This window comes from Bombus vancouverensis, chromosome 12, assembly GCF_051014615.1.
Source record: "Bombus vancouverensis nearcticus chromosome 12, iyBomVanc1_principal, whole genome shotgun sequence".
Taxonomy (NCBI): Eukaryota; Metazoa; Arthropoda; class Insecta; order Hymenoptera; family Apidae; genus Bombus; species Bombus vancouverensis.
The window spans coordinates 8,303,250-8,327,150 of record NC_134922.1 but is presented as its reverse complement, the minus strand read 5'-3'; the positions used below and the strand labels follow the sequence as shown (position 1 = coordinate 8,327,150).

At 46.3% G+C, this 23,901-nt stretch overlaps 5 protein-coding genes across 9 annotated transcripts in view; all 5 read left to right on the top strand.

Annotated features, from left to right (window-relative positions):
• The window catches only part of LOC117155500 (uncharacterized), a 32,721-nt gene extending 13,107 nt beyond the window's left edge, over positions 1–19,614 (top strand). The window contains exons 4-7 of one of the 4 annotated variants that reach the window (XM_076623249.1): positions 2,358–2,546; positions 9,915–10,031; positions 10,109–18,246; positions 18,331–19,614. In XM_076623249.1, the coding sequence (XP_076479364.1) occupies positions 2,358–2,546; positions 9,915–10,031; positions 10,109–18,246; positions 18,331–18,621 (8,735 nt within the window). In that variant the 3' untranslated portion in view covers positions 18,622–19,614. The remainder of the gene's footprint in view (positions 1–2,357; positions 2,547–9,914; positions 10,032–10,108; positions 18,247–18,330) is intronic. The other 3 variants (XM_076623251.1, XM_076623250.1, XM_076623252.1) reach the window with 3 other exon arrangements.
• On the top strand, positions 14–2,353 carry LOC143303460 (uncharacterized; the record flags this gene model as incomplete). Its single annotated transcript, XM_076623490.1, has 2 exons — positions 14–1,074; positions 1,345–2,353. Coding segments are annotated over 2 exons (2,070 nt in total), but the record flags the coding sequence as incomplete, so codon positions are not given.
• LOC143303459 (uncharacterized) lies at positions 2,552–9,217 on the top strand (the record flags this gene model as incomplete). The annotated part of the gene is made up of 1 exon (XM_076623489.1): positions 2,552–9,217. A coding segment is annotated over one exon (6,666 nt), but the record flags the coding sequence as incomplete, so codon positions are not given.
• Positions 9,293–9,896, top strand: LOC143303436 (uncharacterized). Its single transcript, XM_076623259.1, has one exon. The coding sequence runs from the start codon at positions 9,293–9,295 to the stop codon at positions 9,863–9,865; it is 573 nt and encodes a 190-aa protein (XP_076479374.1). The 3' UTR covers positions 9,866–9,896.
• Positions 19,615–19,843: 229 nt separating the features above from the next.
• Positions 19,844–23,872, top strand: Hrs (Hepatocyte growth factor regulated tyrosine kinase substrate). 2 transcript variants are annotated; one of them, XM_033331550.2, is made up of 11 exons: positions 19,844–20,030; positions 20,104–20,188; positions 20,439–20,514; positions 20,602–20,790; positions 20,873–21,147; positions 21,225–21,300; positions 21,376–21,555; positions 21,614–21,948; positions 22,024–22,337; positions 22,402–22,676; positions 22,844–23,872. In XM_033331550.2, exons 1-11 carry the CDS (start codon positions 19,994–19,996, stop codon positions 23,417–23,419), a joined length of 2,418 nt encoding a protein of 805 aa, XP_033187441.1. In that variant the 5' UTR covers positions 19,844–19,993; the 3' UTR covers positions 23,420–23,872. The 2 variants fall into 2 exon arrangements, with proteins under 2 accessions (XP_033187441.1, XP_033187439.1); XM_033331548.2 differs by having other exon boundaries at positions 22,808–23,872.
• The last annotated feature ends 29 nt before the right edge of the window (positions 23,873–23,901 follow it).

Below are 23,901 nucleotides of genomic sequence, written 5' to 3'. Positions count from 1 at the left end.
TATCTCTGGCACCCCTGGAACTCCTGTTACATCTGGCACTTCAGGAGCTCCTGGTAAACCTGGCATACCTGGGAGCGTAGGCACCCCTATCACTCCAGGAAGTTCTGGTGCCCCTGGCACATCTAGCACACCGGGCACATCTGGCACATCGGGCACATCTGGCACACCGGGCACATCTGGCACACCGGGTACATCTGGCACAGCGAGCACATCTGGCACACCCGGTAAACCTGGCACACCCGGCATATCCGGAAACCCAGGCACTTCTAGCGTTCCAGCAAGTCCTGGGGACCCACACACTCCTGGCTCACCCGGTACTCCCGGTACTCCTGCCACACCTGGCATTCCAGGAAGTCCTGGTGCCCCAGGTACTCCTGGCTCACCTGGCACACCTGGTACACCCGGCATACCTGGAAACTCAGGCACTCCAAGCATTCCAGGTAGTCCTGGTGCCCCAGACACTCCCGACTCAACCGGCACACCTGGTACTCCTGCCACACCTGGCATTCCAGGAAGTCCTGGTGCCCCAGGCACTCCCGGCTCACCCGGCATACCCGGCACATCTGGCACAGCGAGCACACCTGGCACATCCGGCAAACCTGGCACACCCGGCACACCTGGTACTCCTGGCACACCTGGTACACCCGGCATACCTGGAAACTCAGGCACTCCAAGCAGTCCAGGTAGTCCTGGTGCCCCAGACACTCCCGGCGCAACCGGCACACCTGGTACGCCTGCCACACCTGGCGTTCCAGGAAGTCCTGGTGCCCCAGGTACTCCTGGCTCACCCGGTACACCTGGTACTCCTGGCACACCTGGTACACCCGGCATACCTGGAAACTCAGGCACTCCAAGCAGTCCAGGTAGTCCTGGTGCCCCAGACACTCCCGGCGCAACCGGCACACCTGGTACTCCTGCCACACCTGGCGTACCAGGAAGTCCTGGTGCCCCAGGCACTCCCGGCTCACCCGGCACACCCGGCACACCTGGCACACCCGGCACACCTGGCACACCCGACACACCTGGCACACCCGGCACACCTGGCACACCCGGCACACCTGGCACACCCGGCATATCCGGAAACCCAGGCACTTCTAGCGTTCCAGCAAGTCCTGGTGCCCCAGACACTCCCGGCTCAACCGGCACACCTGATACTCCAGCCACACCTGGCATTTCAGGAAGTCCCGGTGCACCAGGCACTCCTGGCTCACCTGGCACATCTGGTACTTCTGGCACACCTGGTACACCCAGCATACCTGGAAACTCAGGCACTCCAAGCATTCCAGGTAGTCCTGCTGCCCCAGACACTCCCGGCGCAACCGGCACACCTGGTACTCCTGCCACACCTGGCGTTCCAGGAAGTCCTGGTGCCCCAGGCACTCCCGGCTCACCCGGCATACCCGGCACATCTGGCACAGCGAGCACACCTGGCACATCCGGCAAACCTGGCACACCCGGCACACCTGGTACTCCTGGCACACCTGGTACACCCGGCATACCTGGAAACTCAGGCACTCCAAGCAGTCCAGGTAGTCCTGGTGCCCCAGACACTCCCGGCGCAACCGGCACACCTGGTACGCCTGCCACACCTGGCGTTCCAGGAAGTCCTGGTGCCCCAGGTACTCCTGGCTCACCCGGTACACCTGGTACTCCTGGCACACCTGGTACACCCGGCATACCTGGAAACTCAGGCACCCCAAGCAGTCCAGGTAGTCCTGGTGCCCCAGACACTCCCGGCGCAACCGGCACAACTGGTACTCCTGCCACACCTGGCATTCCAGGAAGTCCTGGTGCCCCAGGCACTACCGGCTCACCCGGCACACCCGGCACACCTGGCACACCCGGAATATCCGGAAACCCAGGCACTTCTAGCGTTCCAGCAAGTCCTGGTGCCCCAGACACTCCCGGCTCAACCGGCACACCTGGTACTCCTGCCACACCTGGCATTTCAGGAAGTCCCGGTGCACCAGGCACTCCTGGCTCACCTGGCACATCTGGTACTTCTGGCACACCTGGTACACCCGGCATACCTGGAAACTCAGGCACTCCAAGCATTCCAGGTAGTCCTGCTGCCCCAGACACTCCCGGCGCAACAGGAACACCTGGTACTCCTGCCACACCTGGCGTTCCAGGAAGTCCTGGTGCCCCAGGCACTACCGGCTCACCCGGCACACCCGGCACTCCTGGCACACCCGGCATACCCGGCACACCCGGCACACCTGGCACACCCGGCACACCTGGCACACCCGGCATATCCGGAAACCCAGGCACTTCTAGCGTTCCAGCAAGTCCTGGTGCCCCAGACACTCCTGGCTCAACCGGCACACCTGATACTCCAGCCACACCTGGCATTTCAGGAAGTCCTGGTGCACCAGGCACTCCTGGCTCACCCGGCACATCTGGTACTTCTGGCACACCTGGTACACCCAGCATACCTGGAAACTCAGGCACTCCAAGCATTCCAGGTAGTCCTGGTGCCCCAGGCACTCCTGGCTTACCCGGCACACCTGATACTTCTGGTACATCTGGAACATCGGACATCACAGGTACTGCGGCCACTAACGGTACCCCAGGTACACCAGCATGGCTTGGCTCATCCAACACATCTGCATGGTCTGGCTCATCCGAACAACCTAGCACCTCAGGAACACCCGTATACCTTGGAAGTCCTACCAATCCCGAAATTACTAGTACAACAACCACACCTAGCATAACAGAAGCACCCAACACTCTCAGCACTCCAAGCACGCCAAGTAATTACGAAACTCCTCAAACACCAGCAACACCAAGTAGTGGAAATGGAACAAACACTACAACTGACACTCCTAGTGAATCTGACACTTCAGACACTCCTGGCGCATCTAGTGAACCCGACACTGCAGACACTCCTGGCTCTTCTAGTGAACCCGACACTGCAGACACTCCTGGCTCTTCTAGTGAACCCGACACTGCAGACACTCCTGGCTCTTCTACTGAACCCGACACTGCAGACACTCCTGGCTCTTCTACTGAACCCGACACTGCAGACACTCCTGGCTCTTCTAGTGAACCCGACACTGCAGACACTCCACGCACTTATAATGAAACAGATAATTCAGGTTCCTCCGGTACACCTAGTAAATCCGAGACTGCAAGTACTTCTAGTGAACACGTTTTTCCAGACACATCTGGTGTATCTGTAAATGAATCCGGTACTACAAGCACATCCAGTTCTCCCGAAACTTCTGTTACACAAACGACATCCGGTAGTGACGGCGAACCTCTTCGTCCGCCTGGTACACCCAGTAAACCTCCAACTCCCAGGACACCAAGTAATCCCGAAACTCCTGAAAGACCAGCGACACCCTATAGTGAAATTGGATCCCCTCCTACACCCAGTATACTCAGTAAACCCCCAACTCCCAGGACGCCACGTCATCTCAAAACTACTCGAAAACTGACGACACGCAGTAGTAAAACTATACCTCCTCCTACACTCACTATGGCCAGTAAAGCTCCAACTCCCAGGACACCAAGTCATCTCAAATCTCCCGAAACACTAGCGACACCGTGTAGGGAAACTACACCTCCTACCACGCCCAGTATGGCCAGTAAACCTCCAACTCCCAGGACGCCACTGCATCTCAAAACTACTGGAAAACCTACGACACGCAGTAGTAAAACTATACCACCTCCTACACCTGCTATGGCCATTAAACCTCCAACTCCCAGGACACCAAGTCATCTCAAATCTCCCGAAACACCAGCGACACTGAGTAGTGAAACTGCACCTTCTGCCACACCTGCTATGGCCAGTAAACCTCCAACTCCCAGGACGCCAAGTCATCTCAAGACTACTGAAAAACCGACGACACGCAGCAGTAAAACTATACCTCCTCCTACAACCACTATGGCCAGTAAAGCTCCAACTCCCAGGACGCCAAGACGTTTCAAAACTCCTGAAACACCAGCGACACGCAGTAATGAAACTATATCTCCTCCCACACCTGATATGGCCAGTAAACCTCCGACTCCCAGAAGTCCAGGTCATCTCGAAAATACTGGGTCAATGGTACCCACTAGGAAAACTACACCTCCTCCCACACCCAGTATGGCCAGTAAACCTCCAACGCCCAGGGCGCCAAGTCATTCCAAAACTCCTGAAACACCAGCGACACACAGTAATGAAACTGCACCTCCTCGAACACCCGATATGGAAAGTAAACCTCCAACTCCCAGGACGCCAAGTCATCTCACGGCTACTGAAAAGCAGACGACACGCAGTAGTAAAACTATACCTCCTCCTACACCCGCTGCGGCCAGTAAACCTCCAACTTCCAGGACACCAAGTCATTTCAAATCTCCCGAAACACCAGCGACACCGAGTAGTGAAACAGCACCTCCTCGAACACCTGATATGGAAAGTGAACCTCCAACTCCCAGGACGCCAAGTCATCTCACGGCTACTGAAAAGCCGACGACACGCAGTAGTAAAACTATACCTCCTCCTACACCCGCTACGGCCAGTAAACCTCCAACTCCCAGGACACCAAGTCATCTCAAATCTCCCGAAACACCAGCGACACCGAGTAGTGAAACAGCACCTCCTCGAACGCCTGATATGGAAAGTGAACCTCCAACTCCCAGGACGCCAAGTCATCTCACGGCTACTGAAAAGCCGACGACACGCAGTAGTAAAACTATACCTCCTCCTACACCCGCTACGGCCAGTAAACCTCCAACTCCCAGGACACCAAGTCATCTCAAATCTCCCGAAACACCAGCGACACCGAGTAGTGAAACAGCATCTCCTCGAACACCTGATATGGAAAGTAAACCTCCAACTCCCAGGACGCCAAGTAATCTCACGGCTACTGAAAAGCCGACGACACGCAGTAGTAAAACTATACCTCCTCCTACACCCGCTACGGCCAGTAAACCTCGAACACCCAGGACACCAAGTCATCTCGAATCTCCCGAAACACCAGCGACACCGAGTAGTGAAACAGCACTTCCTCGAACACCTGATATGGAAAGTAAACCTCCAACTCCCAGGACGCCAAGTCATCTCACGGCTACTGAAAAGCCGACGACACGCAGTAGTAAAACTATACCTCCTCCTACACCCGCTACGGCCAGTAAACCTCCAACTCCCAGGACACCAAGTCATTTCAAATCTCCCGAAACACCAGCGACACCGAGTAGTGAAACAGCATCTCCTCGAACACCTGATATGGAAAGTAAACCTCCAACTCCCAGGACGCCAAGTAATCTCACGGCTACTGAAAAGCCGACGACACGCAGTAGTAAAACTATACCTCCTCCTACACCCGCTACGGCCAGTAAACCTCGAACACCCAGGACACCAAGTCATCTCGAATCTCCCGAAACACCTGCGACACCGAGTAGTGCAACAGCACTTCCTCGAACACCTGATATGGAAAGTAAACCTCCAACTCCCAGGACGCCAAGTCATCTCACGGCTACTGAAAAGCCGACGACACGCAGTAGTAAAACTATACCTCCTCCTACACCCGCTACGGCCAGTAAACCTCCAACTCCCAGGACACCAAGTAATCTCGAATCTCCCGAAACACCAGCGACACCGAGTAGTGAAACAGCACTTCCTCGAACACGTGATATGGAAAGTAAACCTCCAACTCCCAGGACGCCAAGTCATCTCACGGCTACTGAAAAGCCGACGACACGCAGTAGTAAAACTATACCTCCTCCTACACCCGCTACGGCCAGTAAACCTCCAACTCCCAGGACACCAAGTCATTTCAAATCTCCCGAAACACCAGCGACACCGAGTAGTGAAACAGCATCTCCTCGAACACCTGATATGGAAAGTAAACATCCAACTCCCAGGACGCCAAGTAATCTCACGGCTACTGAAAAGCCGACGACACGCAGTAGTAAAACTATACCTCCTCCTACACCCGCTACGGCCAGTAAACCTCGAACACCCAGGACACCAAGTCATCTCGAATCTCCCGAAACACCAGCGACACCGAGTAGTGAAACAGCACTTCCTCGAACACCTGATATGGAAAGTAAACCTCCAACTCCCAGGACGCCAAGTCATCTCACGGCTACTGAAAAGCCGACGACACGCAGTAGTAAAACTATACCTCCTCCTACACCCGCTACGGCCAGTAAACCTCCAACTCCCAGGACACCAAGTAATCTCGAATCTCCCGAAACACCAGCGACACCGAGTAGTGAAACAGTACTTCCTCGAACACCTGATATGGAAAGTAAACCTCCAACTCCCAGGACGCCAAGTCATCTCACGGCTACTGAAAAGCCGACGACACGCAGTAGTAAAACTATACCTCCTCCTACACCCGCTACGTCCAGTAAACCTCGAACACCCAGGACACCAAGTCATCTCGAATCTCCCGAAACACCAGCGACACCGAGTAGTGAAACAGCACTTCCTCGAACACCTGATATGGAAAGTAAACCTCCAACTCCCAGGACGCCAAGTCATCTCACGGCTACTGAAAAGCCGACGACACGCAGTAGTAAAACTATACCTCCTCCTACACCCGCTACGGCCAGTAAACCTCCAACTCCCAGGACACCAAGTCATCTCGAATCTCCCGTAACACCAGCGACACCGAGTAGTGAAACAGCACCTCCTCGAACACCTGATATGGAAAGTAAACCTCCAACTCCCAGGACGCCGAGTCATCTCACGGCTACTGAAAAGCCGACGACACGCAGTAGTAAAACTATACCTCCTCCTACACCCGCTACGGCCAGTAAACCTCCAACTCCCAGGACACCAAGTCATTTCAAATCTCCCGAAACACCAGCGACACCGAGTAGTGAAACAGCACCTCCTCGAACACCTGATATGGAAAGTGAACCTCCAACTCCCAGGACGCCAAGTCATCTCACGGCTACTGAAAAGCCGACGACACGCAGTAGTAAAACTATACCTCCTCCTACACCCGCTACGGCCAGTAAACCTCCAACTCCCAGGACACCAAGTCATCTCAAATCTCCCGAAACACCAGCGACACCGAGTAGTGAAACAGCACCTCCTCGAACACCTAATATGGAAAGTGAACCTCCAACTCCCAGGACGCCAAGTCATCTCACGGCTACTGAAAAGCCGACGACACGCAGTAGTAAAACTATACCTCCTCCTACACCCGCTACGGCCAGTAAACCTCCAACTCCCAGGACACCAAGTCATCTCAAATCTCCCGAAACACCAGCGACACCGAGTAGTGAAACAGCACCTCCTCGAACACCTAATATGGAAAGTGAACCTCCAACTCCCAGGACGCCAAGTCATCTCACGGCTACTGAAAAGCCGACGACACGCAGTAGTAAAACTATACCTCCTCCTACACCCGCTACGGCCAGTAAACCTCCAACTCCCAGGACACCAAGTCATCTCAAATCTCCCGAAACACCAGCGACACCGAGTAGTGAAACAGCACCTCCTCGAACATCTGATATGGAATGTGAACCTCCAACTCCCAGGACGCCAAGTCATCTCACGGCTACTGAAAAGCCGACGACACGCAGTAGTAAAACTATACCTCCTCCTACACCCGCTACGGCCAGTAAACCTCCAACTCCCAGGACACCAAGTCATCTCAAATCTCCCGAAACACCAGCGACACCGAGTAGTGAAACAGCACCTCCTCGAACACCTGATATGGAAAGTGAACCTCCAACTCCCAGGACGCCAAGTCATCTCACGGCTACTGAAAAGCCGACGACACGCAGTAGTAAAACTATACCTCCTCCTACACCCGCTACGGCCAGTAAACCTCCAACTCCCAGGACACCAAGTCATCTCAAATCTCCCGAAACACCAGCGACACCGAGTAGTGAAACAGCACCTCCTCGAACACCTGATATGGAAAGTGAACCTCCAACTCCCAGGACGCCAAGTCATCTCACGGCTACTGAAAAGCCGACGACACGCAGTAGTAAAACTATACCTCCTCCTACACCCGCTACGGCCAGTAAACCTCCAACTCCCAGGACACCAAGTCATCTCAAATCTCCCGAAACACCAGCGACACCGAGTAGTGAAACAGCACCTCCTCGAACACCTGATATGGAAAGTAAACCTCCAACTCCCAGGACGCCAAGTCATCTCACGGCTACTGAAAAGCCGACGACACGCAGTAGTAAAACTATACCTCCTCCTACACCCGCTACGGCCAGTAAACCTCCAACTCCCAGGACACCAAGTCATCTCAAATCTCCCGAAACACCAGCGACACCGAGTAGTGATACTGCACCTCCTCGAACACCTGATATGGAAAGTAAACCTCCAACTCCCAGGACGCCAAGTCATCTCACGGCTACTGAAAAGCCGACGACACGCAGTAGTAAAACTATACCTCCTCCTACACCCGCTACGGCCAGTAAGCCTCCAACTCTCAGGAGGTCAAGTCGTCTCAAAACTCCTGGAACACCAGCGACACTGAGTTGTGAAACTGCATCTCCTTCCACATCGTGTATAGCCAGTAAACCTCCAACTCCCAGGACGCCAAGTCATCTCATAACTACTGAAAAACCGACGACACGCAGTAGTAAAACTATACCACCTCCTACAGCTGCTATGGCCAGTAAGCCTCCAACTCTCAGGAGGTCAAGTCGTCTCAAAACTCCTGGAACACCAGCGACACTGAGTTGTGAAACTGCACCTCCTTCCACATCGTGCATAGCCAGTAATCCTCCAACTCCCAGGACTCCAAGTCATCTCAAATCTACTGAAAAACCGACGACACGCAGTAGTAAAACTATACCTCCTGCTACTCCCACTGTGGCCAGTAAACCTTCAACTCCCAGGACGCCAATTCATCTCAAAACTACTGAAAAACTGACGACACGCAGTAGTAAAACTATACCACCTCCTACACCTGCTATGGCCAGTAAGCCTCCAACTCTCAGGAGGTCAAGTCGTCTCAAAACTCCTAGAACACCAGCGACACTGAGTTGTGAAACTGCAGCTCCTTCCACATCGGGTATAGCCAGTAAACCTCCAACTCCCAGGACGCCAAGTCTTCTCAAAGTTACTGAAAAACCGACGACACGCAGTAGTAAATCTATACCTCCTCCTACACCCGTTATGGCCAGTAAACCTCCAACTCCCAGAACGCCAAGTCATCTCAACACTACTGACACACCAACGACATCCAGTAGTGAATCGGTATCTCCTTCTACACCCGGTATGCGCAGTGAATCTCCAACTCCCTGAACTCCAAGAAATCAGAAATCTACTGAAACACCAACGACACCCAGTAGTGAAATTGGACCTACTTCTACTCCCGCTATGGCCAGTAAACCTCCAACTCTCTGGACGCCAAGTCATCTCAATATTCCTGAAACACCGTCGACACCCAGTAGTAAAACTGGACCTCCTCTTACACACAGTAGGCCCAGTAAACCTCTAACTCCGAGGATGCCAGGTTATCTGAACACTTCTCTAACACCAGCGACTCCCAGTAGTGAAACTGGATCACCTCCTACACCCAGAATGCCCAGTATTCCTCCAACTCCCTGGACACCAGATATTCCCGAAACTCCTGAAACATCAATGACACGCAACAGTGAAATTGTTCCTTTTCGGACACCTGGTATACCTAATGATCCCGCAACTCCCGGCGCATCTCCCACACCTAGTGAACCTGCTAGTCCCTACAAATACGATACTCTACTCACACTCGGTATTTCCGTAACTCCGAAAACACAAATGACAGCCAGTAGTGAATCTGAAACTCCCGGCACACCTGGTATTCCTAGTGAGCCTGATACTCCAGGCTCCTCTGGGAGTCCTTGTGGACCTGAAACGCCTGCTACACCTGGCTCTACTAACATGCCTGCTCCGCTTTGCATTCCGTGTTAATCAGCATCTCCCAGTAATCTTAGCACTGCTAGTTCATCTGAATCTTCAGGTACATCTGGAATAACTATTGAACCTTGTAATACTATCACTGGGAATCCTGGTACTTCTGGAACTCCTGGCACTCCCGCTGAAACAGTTACTCCTAACACTTGTGGCTCTACTTCCGGTATTCTAAACGTTATCTGGTTTCATTTGTATAAATATAAACGATGACAAGTTACTGATTATTTATATATTTCGCAGGAACTTCTGGTTCTACAAATACGCCAGGCATTTGTACACATGATGGGTTCTTTCCAGACCCTGGAGACTGTCGAAAATTCTATCGCTGTGTCGGCAGTGGTTCCACGTTTATCAAATACGAGTTCCAGTGCGGTAAAGGAACTGCTTGGGATTCTGCTATTCAGAGCTGTAATCACGATTATCTCGTTCCTGGTTGTAAAGGGGCGACGATATCGACTAGTTTGCCAGACACTACAGTACCAGATTCATCTTCTAATGAAGTCGCCAGTACAACTGATTCCAGCACACCAGATTATACTACGAAGAAGCCTAATAACGCCATAGTTTGTGATAAGGCAGGTTTCTATCCGAACCCAACGCGGTGTGACAAATTCTATCGTTGCGTTGACAATGGAAATGGCTTCAACGTGTATCATTTCGACTGCGGACCTGGAACCATATGGGATCCTAGCATCGACACGTGCAACCATCCCGAATCCGTGTATCCTCCAAGAAATTGCACGATGCCTCCGTCAGGTTCATCTACTAGTACAGAACAAACATCAAGTAGTGCAAGCACTGGATCTACTGCAACCATAACCGATTCGACTACTTCATCTACAGCACCGACAGAAACCAGCACAGCTGCATCTCAATCGATTACAGAATCTACTTCTGGAGATATTACGAAAACCACGACTAAAGTATCTGCTCAGCCAACAATAACCGATTCGTCTACTTCATCTACGGCACCGACAGAAACTGACACAGCTGCATCTCAGTCGAGTACAGAATCTACTTCTGGAGATATTACGGAAACCACGACCAAAGCATCTACTCAGCCAACAATAACAGATTCGACTACTTCATCTACAGCACCGACAGGAACTAGCACAGCTGCATCTCAATCGAGTACAGAATCTGCTTCTCAAGGTGCTACAGTGACTGCGACTGTAGCATCTACTCAGCCTACGTCTGTATCGAGTACGGAAACTACATCAGAGGCAACTACGAAGAAGCCTAATAACGCCGTAGTTTGTGATAAGGCAGGTTTCTATCCGGACCCAACGCGGTGTGACAAATTCTATCGTTGCGTTGACAATGGAAATGGCTTCAACGTGTATCATTTCGACTGCGGACCTGGAACCATATGGGATCCTCGCATCGACACGTGCAACCATCCCGAATCCGTGTATCCTCCAAGAAATTGCACGATGCCTCCGCCAGGTTCATCTATTAGTACAGAACAACCATCAGGTAGTGCAAGCACTGGATCTACTGCAACAATAACCGATTCGACTAATTCATCTACAGTGCCGACAGAAACTGGCACAGCTGCATCTCAATCGAGTACAGAATCTACTTCTGGAGATATTACGGAAACCACGACTAAAGCATCTACTCAGCCAACAATAACCGATTCGACTACTTCATCTACAGCGCCGACAGAAACTGGCACAGCCTCATCTCAATCGAGTACAGAATCTACTTCTGGAGATATTACGGAAACTACGACTAAAGCATCTACTCAGCCAACAATAACCGATTCGACTACTTCACCTACAGCGCCGACAGAAACTGGCACAGCTGCATCTCAATCGAGTACAGAATCTGCTTCTCAAGGTGCTACAGTGACTGCGACTGTAGCATCTACTCAGCCTACGTCTGTATCGAGTACGGAAACTACATCAGAGGCAACTACGAAGAAGCCTAATAACGCCGTAGTTTGTGATAAGGCAGGTTTCTATCCGGACCCAACGAGGTGTGACAAATTCTATCGTTGCGTTGACAATGGAAATGGCTTCAGCGTGTATCATTTCGACTGCGGACCTGGAACCATATGGGATCCTCGCATCGACACGTGCAACCATCCCGAATCCGTGTATCCTCCAAGAAATTGCACGATGCCTCCGCCAGGTTCATCTATTAGTACAGAACAACCATCAGGTAGTGCAAGCACTGGATCTACTGCAACAATAACCGATTCGACTAATTCATCTACAGTGCCGACAGAAACTGGCACAGCTGCATCTCAATCGAGTACAGAATCTACTTCTGGAGATATTACGGAAACCACGACTAAAGCATCTACTCAGCCAACAATAACCGATTCGACTACTTCACCTACAGCGCCGACAGAAACTGGCACAGCTGCATCTCAATCGAGTACAGAATCTGCTTCTCAAGGTGCTACAGTGACTGCGACTGTAGCATCTACTCAGCCTACGTCTGTATCGAGTACGGAAACTACATCAGAGGCAACTACGAAGAAGCCTAATAACGCCGTAGTTTGTGATAAGGCAGGTTTCTATCCGGACCCAACACGCTGTGACAAATTCTATCGTTGCGTTGACAATGGAAATGGCTTCAGCGTGTATCATTTCGACTGCGGACCTGGAACCATATGGGATCCTAGCATCGACACGTGCAACCATCCCGAATCCGTGTATCCTCCAAGAAATTGCACGATGCCTCCGTCAGGTTCATCTATTAGTACAGAACAACCATCAGGTAGTGCAAGCACTGGATCTACTGCAACAATAACCGATTCGACTAATTCATCTACAGTGCCGACAGAAACTGGCACAGCTGAATCTCAATCGAGTACAGAATCTACTTCTGGAGATATTACGGAAACCACGACTAAAGCATCTACTCAGCCAACAATAACCGCTTCGACTACTCCATCTATAGCGCCGACAGAAACTGGCACAGCCTCATCTCAATCGAGTACAGAATCTACTTCTGGAGATATTACGGAAACCACGACTAAAGCATCTACTCAGCCAACAATAACAGATTCGACTACTTCATCTACAGCACCGACAGGAACTAGCACAGCTGCATCTCAATCGAGTACAGAATCTGCTTCTCAAGGTGCTACAGTGACTGCGACTGTAGCATCTACTCAGCCTACGTCTGTATCGAGTACGGAAACTACATCAGAGGCAACTACGAAGAAGCCTAATAACGCCGTAGTTTGTGATAAGGCAGGTTTCTATCCGGACCCAACACGCTGTGACAAATTCTATCGTTGCGTTGACAATGGAAATGGCTTCAGCGTGTATCATTTCGACTGCGGACCTGGAACCATATGGGATCCTAGCATCGACACGTGCAACCATCCCGAATCCGTGTATCCTCCAAGAAATTGCACGATGCCTCCGTCAGGTTCATCTATTAGTACAGAACAACCATCAGGTAGTGCAAGCACTGGATCTACTGCAACAATAACCGATTCGACTAATTCATCTACAGTGCCGACAGAAACTGGCACAGCTGCATCTCAATCGAGTACAGAATCTACTTCTGGAGATATTACGGAAACCACGACTAAAGCATCTACTCAGCCAACAATAACCGATTCGACTACTTCATCTACAGCGCCGACAGAAACTGGCACAGCCTCATCTCAATCGAGTACAGAATCTACTTCTGGAGATATTACGGAAACTACGACTAAAGCATCTACTCAGCCAACAATAACCGATTCGACTACTTCACCTACAGCGCCGACAGAAACTGGCACAGCTGCATCTCAATCGAGTACAGAATCTGCTTCTCAAGGTGCTACAGTGACTGCGACTGTAGCATCTACTCAGCCTACGTCTGTATCGAGTACGGAAACTACATCAGAGGCAACTACGAAGAAGCCTAATAACGCCGTAGTTTGTGATAAGGCAGGTTTCTACCCGGACCCAACACGCTGTGACAAATTCTATCGTTGCGTTGACAATGGAAATGGCTTCAGCGTGTATTATTTCGACTGCGGACCTGGAACCATATGGGATCCTAGCATCGACACGTGCAACCATCCCGAATCCGTGTATCCTCCAAGAAATTGCACGACGCCTCCGTCAGGTTCATCTATTAGTACAGAACAACCATCAGGTAGTGCAAGCACTGGATCTACTGCAACAATAACCGATTCGACTAATTCATCTACAGTGCCGACAGAAACTGGCACAGCTGCATCTCAATCGAGTACAGAATCTACTTCTGGAGATATAACGGAAACCACGACTAAAACATCTACTCAGCCAACAATAACCGATTCGACTACTTCATCTACAGCGCCGACAGAAACTGGCACAGCCTCATCTCAATCGAGTACAGAATCTACTTCTGGAGATATTACGGAAACCACGACTAAAGCATCTACTCAGCCAACAATAACCGATTCGACTACTTCACCTACAGCGCCGACAGAAACTGGCACAGCTGCATCTCAATCGAGTACAGAATCTGCTTCTCAAGGTGCTACAGTGACTGCGACTGTAGCATCTACTCAGCCTACGTCTGTATCGAGTACGGAAACTACATCAGAGGCAACTACGAAGAAGCCTAATAACGCCGTAGTTTGTGATAAGGCAGGTTTCTATCCGGACCCAACACGCTGTGACAAATTCTATCGTTGCGTTGACAATGGAAATGGCTTCAGCGTGTATCATTTCGACTGCGGACCTGGAACCATATGGGATCCTAGCATCGACACGTGCAACCATCCCGAATCCGTGTATCCTCCAAGAAATTGCACGATGCCTCCGTCAGGTTCATCTATTAGTACAGAACAACCATCAGGTAGTGCAAGCACTGGATCTACTGCAACAATAACCGATTCGACTAATTCATCTACAGTGCCGACAGAAACTGGCACAGCTGCATCTCAATCGAGTACAGAATCTACTTCTGGAGATATAACGGAAACCACGACTAAAGCATCTACTCAGCCAACAATAACCGATTCGACTACTTCATCTACAGCGCCGACAGAAACTGGCACAGCCTCATCTCAATCGAGTACAGAATCTACTTCTGGAGATATTACGGAAACCACGACTAAAGCATCTACTCAGCCAACAATAACCGATTCGACTACTTCACCTACAGCGCCGACAGAAACTGGCACAGCTGCATCTCAATCGAGTACAGAATCTGCTTCTCAAGGTGCTACAGTGACTGCGACTGTAGCATCTACTCAGCCTACGTCTGTATCGAGTACGGAAACTACATCAGAGGCAACTACGAAGAAGCCTAATAACGCCGTAGTTTGTGATAAGGCAGGTTTCTATCCGGACCCAACACGCTGTGACAAATTCTATCGTTGCGTTGACAATGGAAATGGCTTCAGCGTGTATCATTTCGACTGCGGACCTGGAACCATATGGGATCCTAGCATCGACACGTGCAACCATCCCGAATCCGTGTATCCTCCAAGAAATTGCACGATGCCTCCGTCAGGTTCATCTATTAGTACAGAACAACCATCAGGTAGTGCAAGCACTGGATCTACTGCAACAATAACCGATTCGACTAATTCATCTACAGTGCCGACAGAAACTGGCACAGCTGCATCTCAATCGAGTACAGAATCTACTTCTGGAGATATTACGGAAACCACGACTAAAGCATCTACTCAGCCAACAATAACCGCTTCGACTACTCCATCTATAGCGCCGACAGAATCTGGCACAGCCTCATCTCAATCCAGTACAGAATCTACTTCTGGAGATATTACGGAAACCACGACTAAAGCATCTACTCAGCCAACAATAACCGATTCGACTACTTCATCTACAGCGCCGACAGAAACTGGCACAGCCTCATCTCAATCGAGTACAGAATCTACTTCTGGAGATATTACGGAAACTACGACTAAATCATCTACTCAGCCAACAATAACCGATTCGACTACTTCACCTACAGCGCCGACAGAAACTGGCACAGCTGCATCTCAATCGAGTACAGAATCTGCTTCTCAAGGTGCTACAGTGACTGCGACTGTAGCATCTACTCAGCCTACGTCTGTATCGAGTACGGAAACTACATCAGAGGCAACTACGAAGAAGCCTAATAATGCCGTAGTTTGTGATAAGGCAGGTTTCTATCCGGACCCAACACGCTGTGACAAATTCTATCGTTGCGTTGACAATGGAAATGGCTTCAGCGTGTATCATTTCGACTGCGGACCTGGAACCATATGGGATCCTAGCATCGACACGTGCAACCATCCCGAATCCGTGTATCCTCCAAGAAATTGCACGATGCCTCCGTCAGGTTCATCTATTAGTACAGAACAACCATCAGGTAGTGCAAGCACTGGATCTACTGCAACAATAACCGATTCGACTAATTCATCTACAGTGCCGACAGAAACTGGCACAGCTGCATCTCAATCGAGTACAGAATCTACTTCTGGAGATATTACGGAAACCACGACTAAAGCATCTACTCAGCCAACAATAACCGCTTCGACTACTCCATCTATAGCGCCGACAGAAACTGGCACAGCCTCATCTCAATCGAGTACAGAATCTACTTCTGGAGATATTACGGAAACCACGACTAAAGCATCTACTCAGCCAACAATAACCGATTCGACTACTTCATCTACAGCGCCGACAGAAACTGGCACAGCCTCATCTCAATCGAGTACAGAATCTACTTCTGGAGATATTACGGAAACCGCGACTAAAGCATCTACTCAGCCAACAATAACCGATTCGACTACTTCACCTACAGCGCCGACAGAAACTGGCACAGCTGCATCTCAATCGAGTACAGAATCTGCTTCTCAAGGTGCTACAGTGACTGCGACTGTAGCATCTACTCAGCCTACGTCTGTATCGAGTACGGAAACTACATCAGAGGCAACTACGAAGAAGCCTAATAACGCCGTAGTTTGTGATAAGGCAGGTTTCTATCCGGACCCAACACGCTGTGACAAATTCTATCGTTGCGTTGACAATGGAAATGGCTTCAGCGTGTATCATTTCGACTGCGGACCTGGAACCATATGGGATCCTAGCATCGACACGTGCAACCATCCCGAATCCGTGTATCCTCCAAGAAATTGCACGATGCCTCCGTCAGGTTCATCTATTAGTACAGAACAACCATCAGGTAGTGCAAGCACTGGATCTACTGCAACAATAACCGATTCGACTAATTCATCTACAGTGCCGACAGAAACTGGCACAGCTGCATCTCAATCGAGTACAGAATCTACTTCTGGAGATATAACGGAAACCACGACTAAAGCATCTACTCAGCCAACAATAACCGATTCGACTACTCCATCTATAGCGCCGACAGAAACTGGCACAGCCTCATCTCAATCGAGTACAGAATCTACTTCTGGGGCAACTACGAAAAAGCCTAATAACGTCACAGTTTGTGATAGGCCAGGTTACTATCCGGACCCAACACTGTGTGACAAATTCTATCGTTGCGATGACAATGGAAACGGCTTCAGCGTGTTTTATTTCAACTGCGGACCTGGAACCATATGGGATCCTAGCATCAACACGTGCAATTATGCCGATGCCGTGTATCCTCCAAGAAATTGCACTATGCCTCCGTCTGGTTCATCTATTAGTACAGAACAGCCATCAGGTAGTGCCAGCATTGGATCTACTGCAACAATAACCGATTCGACTACTTCATCTACAGCGCCGACAGGAACTGGCATAGCTGCATCTCAATCGACTACAGAATCTACTTCTGGGGCAACTACGAAAAAGCCTAATAACGTCACTGTTTGTGATAGGCCAGGTTACTATCCGGACCCAACATGGTGTGACAAATTTTATCAGTGCATTGACAATGGAAACGGCTTCGACGTGAAATATTATGATTGTGCATACGGAACCATATTTGATTCTAGCATCAATAGATGCAATGTTCCGGAGTCAGTGCATTCTCCAAGAAATTGCACGATGTCTACTGCTACGGAAGTACCATCGACGTTTGAAACGACTACAGGATCAACGAGTGGGGGAAGCACCGATAGTAGTACAGCATCCAGCTCAGGACAGATTACCGAAACAGCAACATCAACTACAGGATTCACCACGGGATCGACTACGGATGCTTCTATCCCAACGCCTTGTCCAATTGGAAATTTAACCGATGAACAAATAGTACTAGTCTGCCCAACTGGTTTCCGAAGACATCCGAAATATTGCAACCTATTTTATCAATGTACTATGGAAAACAATGTGGACATCAAAGTACTGGTACTGAGTTGCCCAGAGGGATTGATCTTCGACGATCAAAAGTTACAGTGTTTGCCTGAAGACAAAACCGACCAACATTGCAAGGGTACCAAAGCTTCTGCACGATTTTACAGAAGATTAGAGGAGAGTTCTGTGTCTCCTGTAAGTATTTGATTTTAAATTTTTACTTGTACCTTTTTTAAAGCATATCTGAGTATTTTCTTTTAAATATCTATTTGATTTCAGATCAAAGCATCGAGCGAGGTACTATGTCCAGGAGCGGGACACTATCCTTACAAACAAGGCTGCAGTAGCGTGTTCTATAATTGCAAACAGAATTCCACGGACAATCTTCAAGGTTATTTGTATAAATGTCCAGAGAACTTCTTGTACTGGTCAGTTTCGAGGAGATGCGAGCGTGCAACACAATTACCATTGTGCACGATATTTGGGCATAAAGATAAAGAGAATTGGGAGGAGAGATGGGAGATTCCAATAGAAGAGTCTAATCTGTCTGCCCGAAGTCTGTTTGTCTAAATTTTCATAAAAAGCTATTAGTGGTTCGAATGGACAGCGTAAACTCTCAGGACAATTTCTGCTCGTATTTTCTATTAGATCTATTTAAAGGTCGTAACTTTTACTTATTAGAATATGAGTAAATTACCCTTGCAACATGGCTGCGGAAGATCTCATAAAGAAACATTCAGATCTTCAACAGTCATCTTGCCGTAATTAATAACTCTATATCGATTCATGTGCAAAAAGTAATTCTTAACTATTTTTCGAGAATATAATAGGTATTTTCCTATGATTTTCCGTAGCGAGATCGTAAAATCATTGGAAAACCTTCGCGAGTGTTGGGGTTTTCGGTTGAGGGATTTATATGCAATATTCGACTGTATTCAGTAATTTATAATATTTATTTATAGAGTCGAACATTTTCTTGCGACTACGTGCCACGATTTATATAATTTTATGTTAATGTAACCATAATAAATCAAAATTGACGATAATAAAATTAATATCCATAGGTGAATATAATAATTAAAGATTAGAATTTTGAGTACGGCGAAATATAAAATATAGAATGTTTGGCGTTTAATAAATTTATCCGACGAATTTAATAGTGCTCAAACTTTTCACTGTGAAAGTATATTTACAACCTCAGGACCATGTTCTGAATACAGTACAAAAAACAATAAGCTTGGGAAGATAATTTTGTATATAATTACGTGTTAATTATTCTAATCACTGCTTCCTTTATATGAAACATCATTCATTGCGTTTAATTTCTTGTTTCAATTGCGATGAGATATCGAGTATCGTTAAGGTACCCTTTGTAAAAAAAAAAAAGGAGCATTGCGTTTAACACGTTTATTTAGACGTAAAATATCCCTAATGTAGTCATTGAATAAGTACAAGTATTGTGTGTGTTTGTGTTAGATTCTTCTGAAAATTGTTATTAATGAATAATAATGATGAATAATAAATAATGAATTTTCACATAAAATAAAGAAGTGCAAAATTCTACAGATCTCTCATATCTATCCCGTCATATTTCCTGGTTGTGAAAGAAGGTTAAAACTCAGTTAAAAATAACTTATAGCGATATTTGTTTTTCTAGAACACTGCTGAAAATAAATGATTTAAAAAATTAAGTCGATTGTCTAGCACCATTCGATTACACTGGCCGATTGTAATTTACTTTGTGTGTGCGTACGTATGACGTGACTGTGACTCATATAAGTCATATACTCATACTTTACTATATTACAGCCAGTCGAACAGCAGAGCCGTGGATGAGTAGGTGGTTGTTAAATTGAATTAATTGTTATCTATACAAAAGTATTCAGGAAGATCTAAGCGTCTAAGAAAAATTGCAAATAACAATCACTCTTAACAGAGCAAAATGTTTCGCAGTTCGCTTAATTTTGACAAATTATTAGGTACGTTTTTGTCGCTTATATCAGATGAACAAGATGTCCGACTGTCGAATTATATTTTGAATTTTTTTTATAGATAAAGCAACGAATCCTTATCAACTTGAACCTGACTGGGTAGCAGTACTTCAAATATGTGATTTAATACGTCAAGGGGATGTGCAGTAAGCGAATATTATTATTTAGTCCGAAGTTAACCTTACTATTTCTTAACCATGATGAACAATGACATTCTCAATTTACTGTGCATATGCAATTATTTTTCACATATTTTTCATATTTTGTAAAAGTGAATACTGTTTTAACTTTTTCTTATTTATTGTTTCATATTGTATCATAATGGCAGAAATATCATTGTGCCATTTAAGTATAGGTTAATAATGAAATCAAGTTTTAATTTTTTTATGTGTACAGACCTAAAGCAGTACTTGCAGCCATCAAAAAGAGAACAACAAATATAAATCCACATGTAGCTTTGTATGCTCTATTGGTGAGGAAAAATACGACTAACTGTCTGAGTAAATATTTTATTTTTGGAATTATCAGTTGCACTCTAAAAATATTATTCCTTGTATAGGTTTTAGAATCTTGTGTCAAAAATTGTGGTACGCTTATACATGATGAAATTGGTACTAAGCAATTCATGGAACAACTTAAAGAATTAGTAAAGACAACGACTTATGATAATGTTAAACTTAAAGCTTTAGAATTGATTCAAGCCTGGGCACATGCCTTTCGAAATTGTCCTAAATATAGAGCAGTGCAAGTATGTTTAATAAATGTGTTTTAATTATGCTTTATTTTAAATAATATAAAATGTTAATATTAATGGAACATGTGCATATCAGGATACACTTAATATTATGAAAGCTGAAGGATATAAATTTCCCACTTTAAAAGAAAGTGATGCTATGTTTATTGCTGACACTGCCCCAGCATGGGCAGATGGAGATGTGTGTCATCGTTGTCGCGTATCATTTAGTATGGTACAAAGAAAACATCACTGCAGAGCATGTGGTCAAGTATTTTGTAGTCAATGTTCGAGTAAAGTATCCACATTGCCTAAATTTGGAATTGAAAAGGAAGTTAGAGTATGCGAAGCATGCTATGAAAAAGTTAATAAGTATGTATTAAATTTATTTTTATGTTACACTTTTATTATTTTATCTATATTTTTAATTCATTCATTTATTTCCACAGACCATCCACTGCTCAAATTAAAGAGGGAGATTTACCTGCTGAATATCTCAACAGCTCTTTAGCTCAACAACAACAAGTATATAACTATATAAAAAAGTTAGAAATTAGAAAGTATACATATATCGTAACATACAATATCCCATATTAATAGGTACCTCCCAGGAAAACAGCAGCAGAACTACAAGAAGAAGAAGAACTTAATCTTGCCATAGCCTTAAGTCAGAGTGAAGCAGAACATCAAGAAAAAGAAAAAAAACGGGGAAGTCGCACAACAAAAGTAAACCCATCCAGCACACGCGTTGCGAGAGCATCTTCTCCACCACCATCACCTGTTAGTTTTAAATAGCACAAAACTTTAATAGAAAAGTACTATGATTTCAATTTTTCAGCAAGAAGAGACGGAGGTTGATCCTGAGCTTGCAAAGTACTTGAATCGTAAACGTTGGGAATTAAGACAAAGTGCATTAGAAGAACATAGTTCTAGAGCAGATGTTACCAGTCCTTCTGCTCCTAATATAAGTAGCCCAATGCCACAAAAAGTTATAATTGTTAAACAACAGAACGGAGAAGTTGATACTCAAATGGAAGAATTTGTTAATGCTTTACGATCTCAAGTTGAAATTTTTGTTAATAGAATGAAAAGCAATTCGTCAAGAGGCAGATCAATTGCTAATGATAGTTCTGTACAAACTTTGTTTTTAAATATTACTGCTATGCATTCAAGGTTTGTTTTAAAAGATATTTTTTATGTACATAATATGATATAAAATTCGATGATACAATAAACGAATTCTTTCAGATTATTGAGATATATTCAAGAACAAGACGATAGTAGAGTATACTACGAAGGTCTTCAAGATAAATTAACACAAATGAAAGATGCTAGAGCTGCCTTGGACGCTTTGCGGGAAGAACATAGAGAAAAATTACGAAGACAAGCGGAAGAAGCTGAGAGGCAAAGACAGATGTTGATGGCTCAAAAATTGGCGATTATGAGGAAGAAAAAACAAGAATATTTACAATACCAACGTCAACTTGCTTTACAAAAAATCCAGGAACAAGAAAGAGAAATGCAAATGAGACAAGAACAACAAAAGCAACAGTATATAATGGGTGAGTTTAAATAAATAACGCACAAAATCGTAAAATGATTTTTATTTTATTAAATATATTTTAGGTGGCTATCAAGCTGTCTCTGGTTTTATTGGACCATCTCAAGGTTCACCTGTGCGGCACGTCCAGTATGAAACACCAGGAACTAACTACAACCCTATGTCACCAACAAATCAAGGATTTATATATGGACAACCTACTATGAAACAATATCCTATGCAAAGTTACAATATGCCACCTCATGTAATGGGGCCAATAGCTAATCAAGACCAACAGCCAACCGATGCTGTTCAGGGGCATGAAGGAATGGGTCGAATTTCTGTTTCTGGCCCAGGAATGGTTAGTACAACTCCAAATTATATTTAAACGTATACACTTCTTTTTTCGGTACTTCTATTGAGTTCCTTAAATAGTTCAAAACATTTTGAATCATATATTTCATTTAATTATTTTCTACATTTCTTTTGAAGATGTCTCAAATTACAAATCCCATACCGCAACTTCAGCAGGCAGGTGGACATCAAATGGGACCGCCATCACAAGGTCCTCCACCAAGTCATATAACACAAACGCAGCCGACACCGGTACATTTGCCACCGCAACAGGGTGCTCCACAAATCACACAATCAGGACCACCAACTCAGATGAGTATACCTCAGGTACCTCAGAGTCATATGGGTCCTTCACCTGCACAAATAGGACCTGGAGCTCATGGCCCCCCTGGACAAGTTGTTGGTTTGCCACCACAAATGGGACCTCAGCAACCGTCTACGATGTCAGGTCCTCAAGGACCCTCGATGCAGTCTCATGTTTCAAATACACCTATTTCATCTCAAGGAACAGGAACTATCCAAGTACCTCCTGGAACTACGATTGGAACGATGTTAACATCGAATCCACCGATGCAAGGTCCTCAGGGAGCTAGTGTGCCGACAATGCAAGGTATGGCCCAGGCCCCGGTATCTCAAGGACAACAATTACAGTATCAGCCACCAAATTCTCTACCAGCTGCATCAAATGAATCCACACAAGTGAAAAAAGATGCGAAGCTGGAAACAGCAGAACTAATTTCCTTTGATTGAAAAAATTATGTGTGCATACAAGATAACTCATAATAAGAAGTGCATTTAAGGTAATCATTTTGCATACCAATTTTGATCTTAAATTGACATTGACTGTTTCAATTTGATGATAAAATTTTTTACGCTGTTTATTGAATTGGCAAAAATATAAATTTTTGAAACTATTATCGATAATTCTAAAAATACTGATTTAAACTTTGCAATTTATCAGTGAATAATGATATTTTACAGTATATTAGGAAAAAATGGTTATATCATTATTGGTATTTATTTTAAGTTATAGAAATTCTCAACAATATATACACAAATCAAATATATGTCTTTCTTTGCATAATTTTTAAATATATATCTGATAAAAGGTTATAATACTTAAATAGCAAAGGCATACATTTCATGTATATGTATCTAAATGTAATGTATGTACAAAATATTTATATGTTACATAGCATAAAAGTGAAGAAAACTAATTTCATCTATACCTG

What these genes read in the sequence shown, in the direction of transcription:
- LOC143303436 (XM_076623259.1), top strand. Translation starts at nt 9,293, where the DNA reads ATGGCCAGTAAACCTCCAACTCTCTGGACGCCAAGTCATCTCAATATT.
- Hrs (XM_033331548.2), top strand. Translation starts at nt 19,994, where the DNA reads ATGTTTCGCAGTTCGCTTAATTTTGACAAATTATTAG. An exon ending in TAGCTTTGTATGCTCTATTG is followed by an intron (nt 20,515 to 20,601) that starts GTGAGGAAAAAT and finishes TTCCTTGTATAG; the next exon opens with GTTTTAGAATCTTGTGTCAA. An exon ending in ATTACTGCTATGCATTCAAG is followed by an intron (nt 21,949 to 22,023) that starts GTTTGTTTTAAA and finishes GAATTCTTTCAG; the next exon opens with ATTATTGAGATATATTCAAG.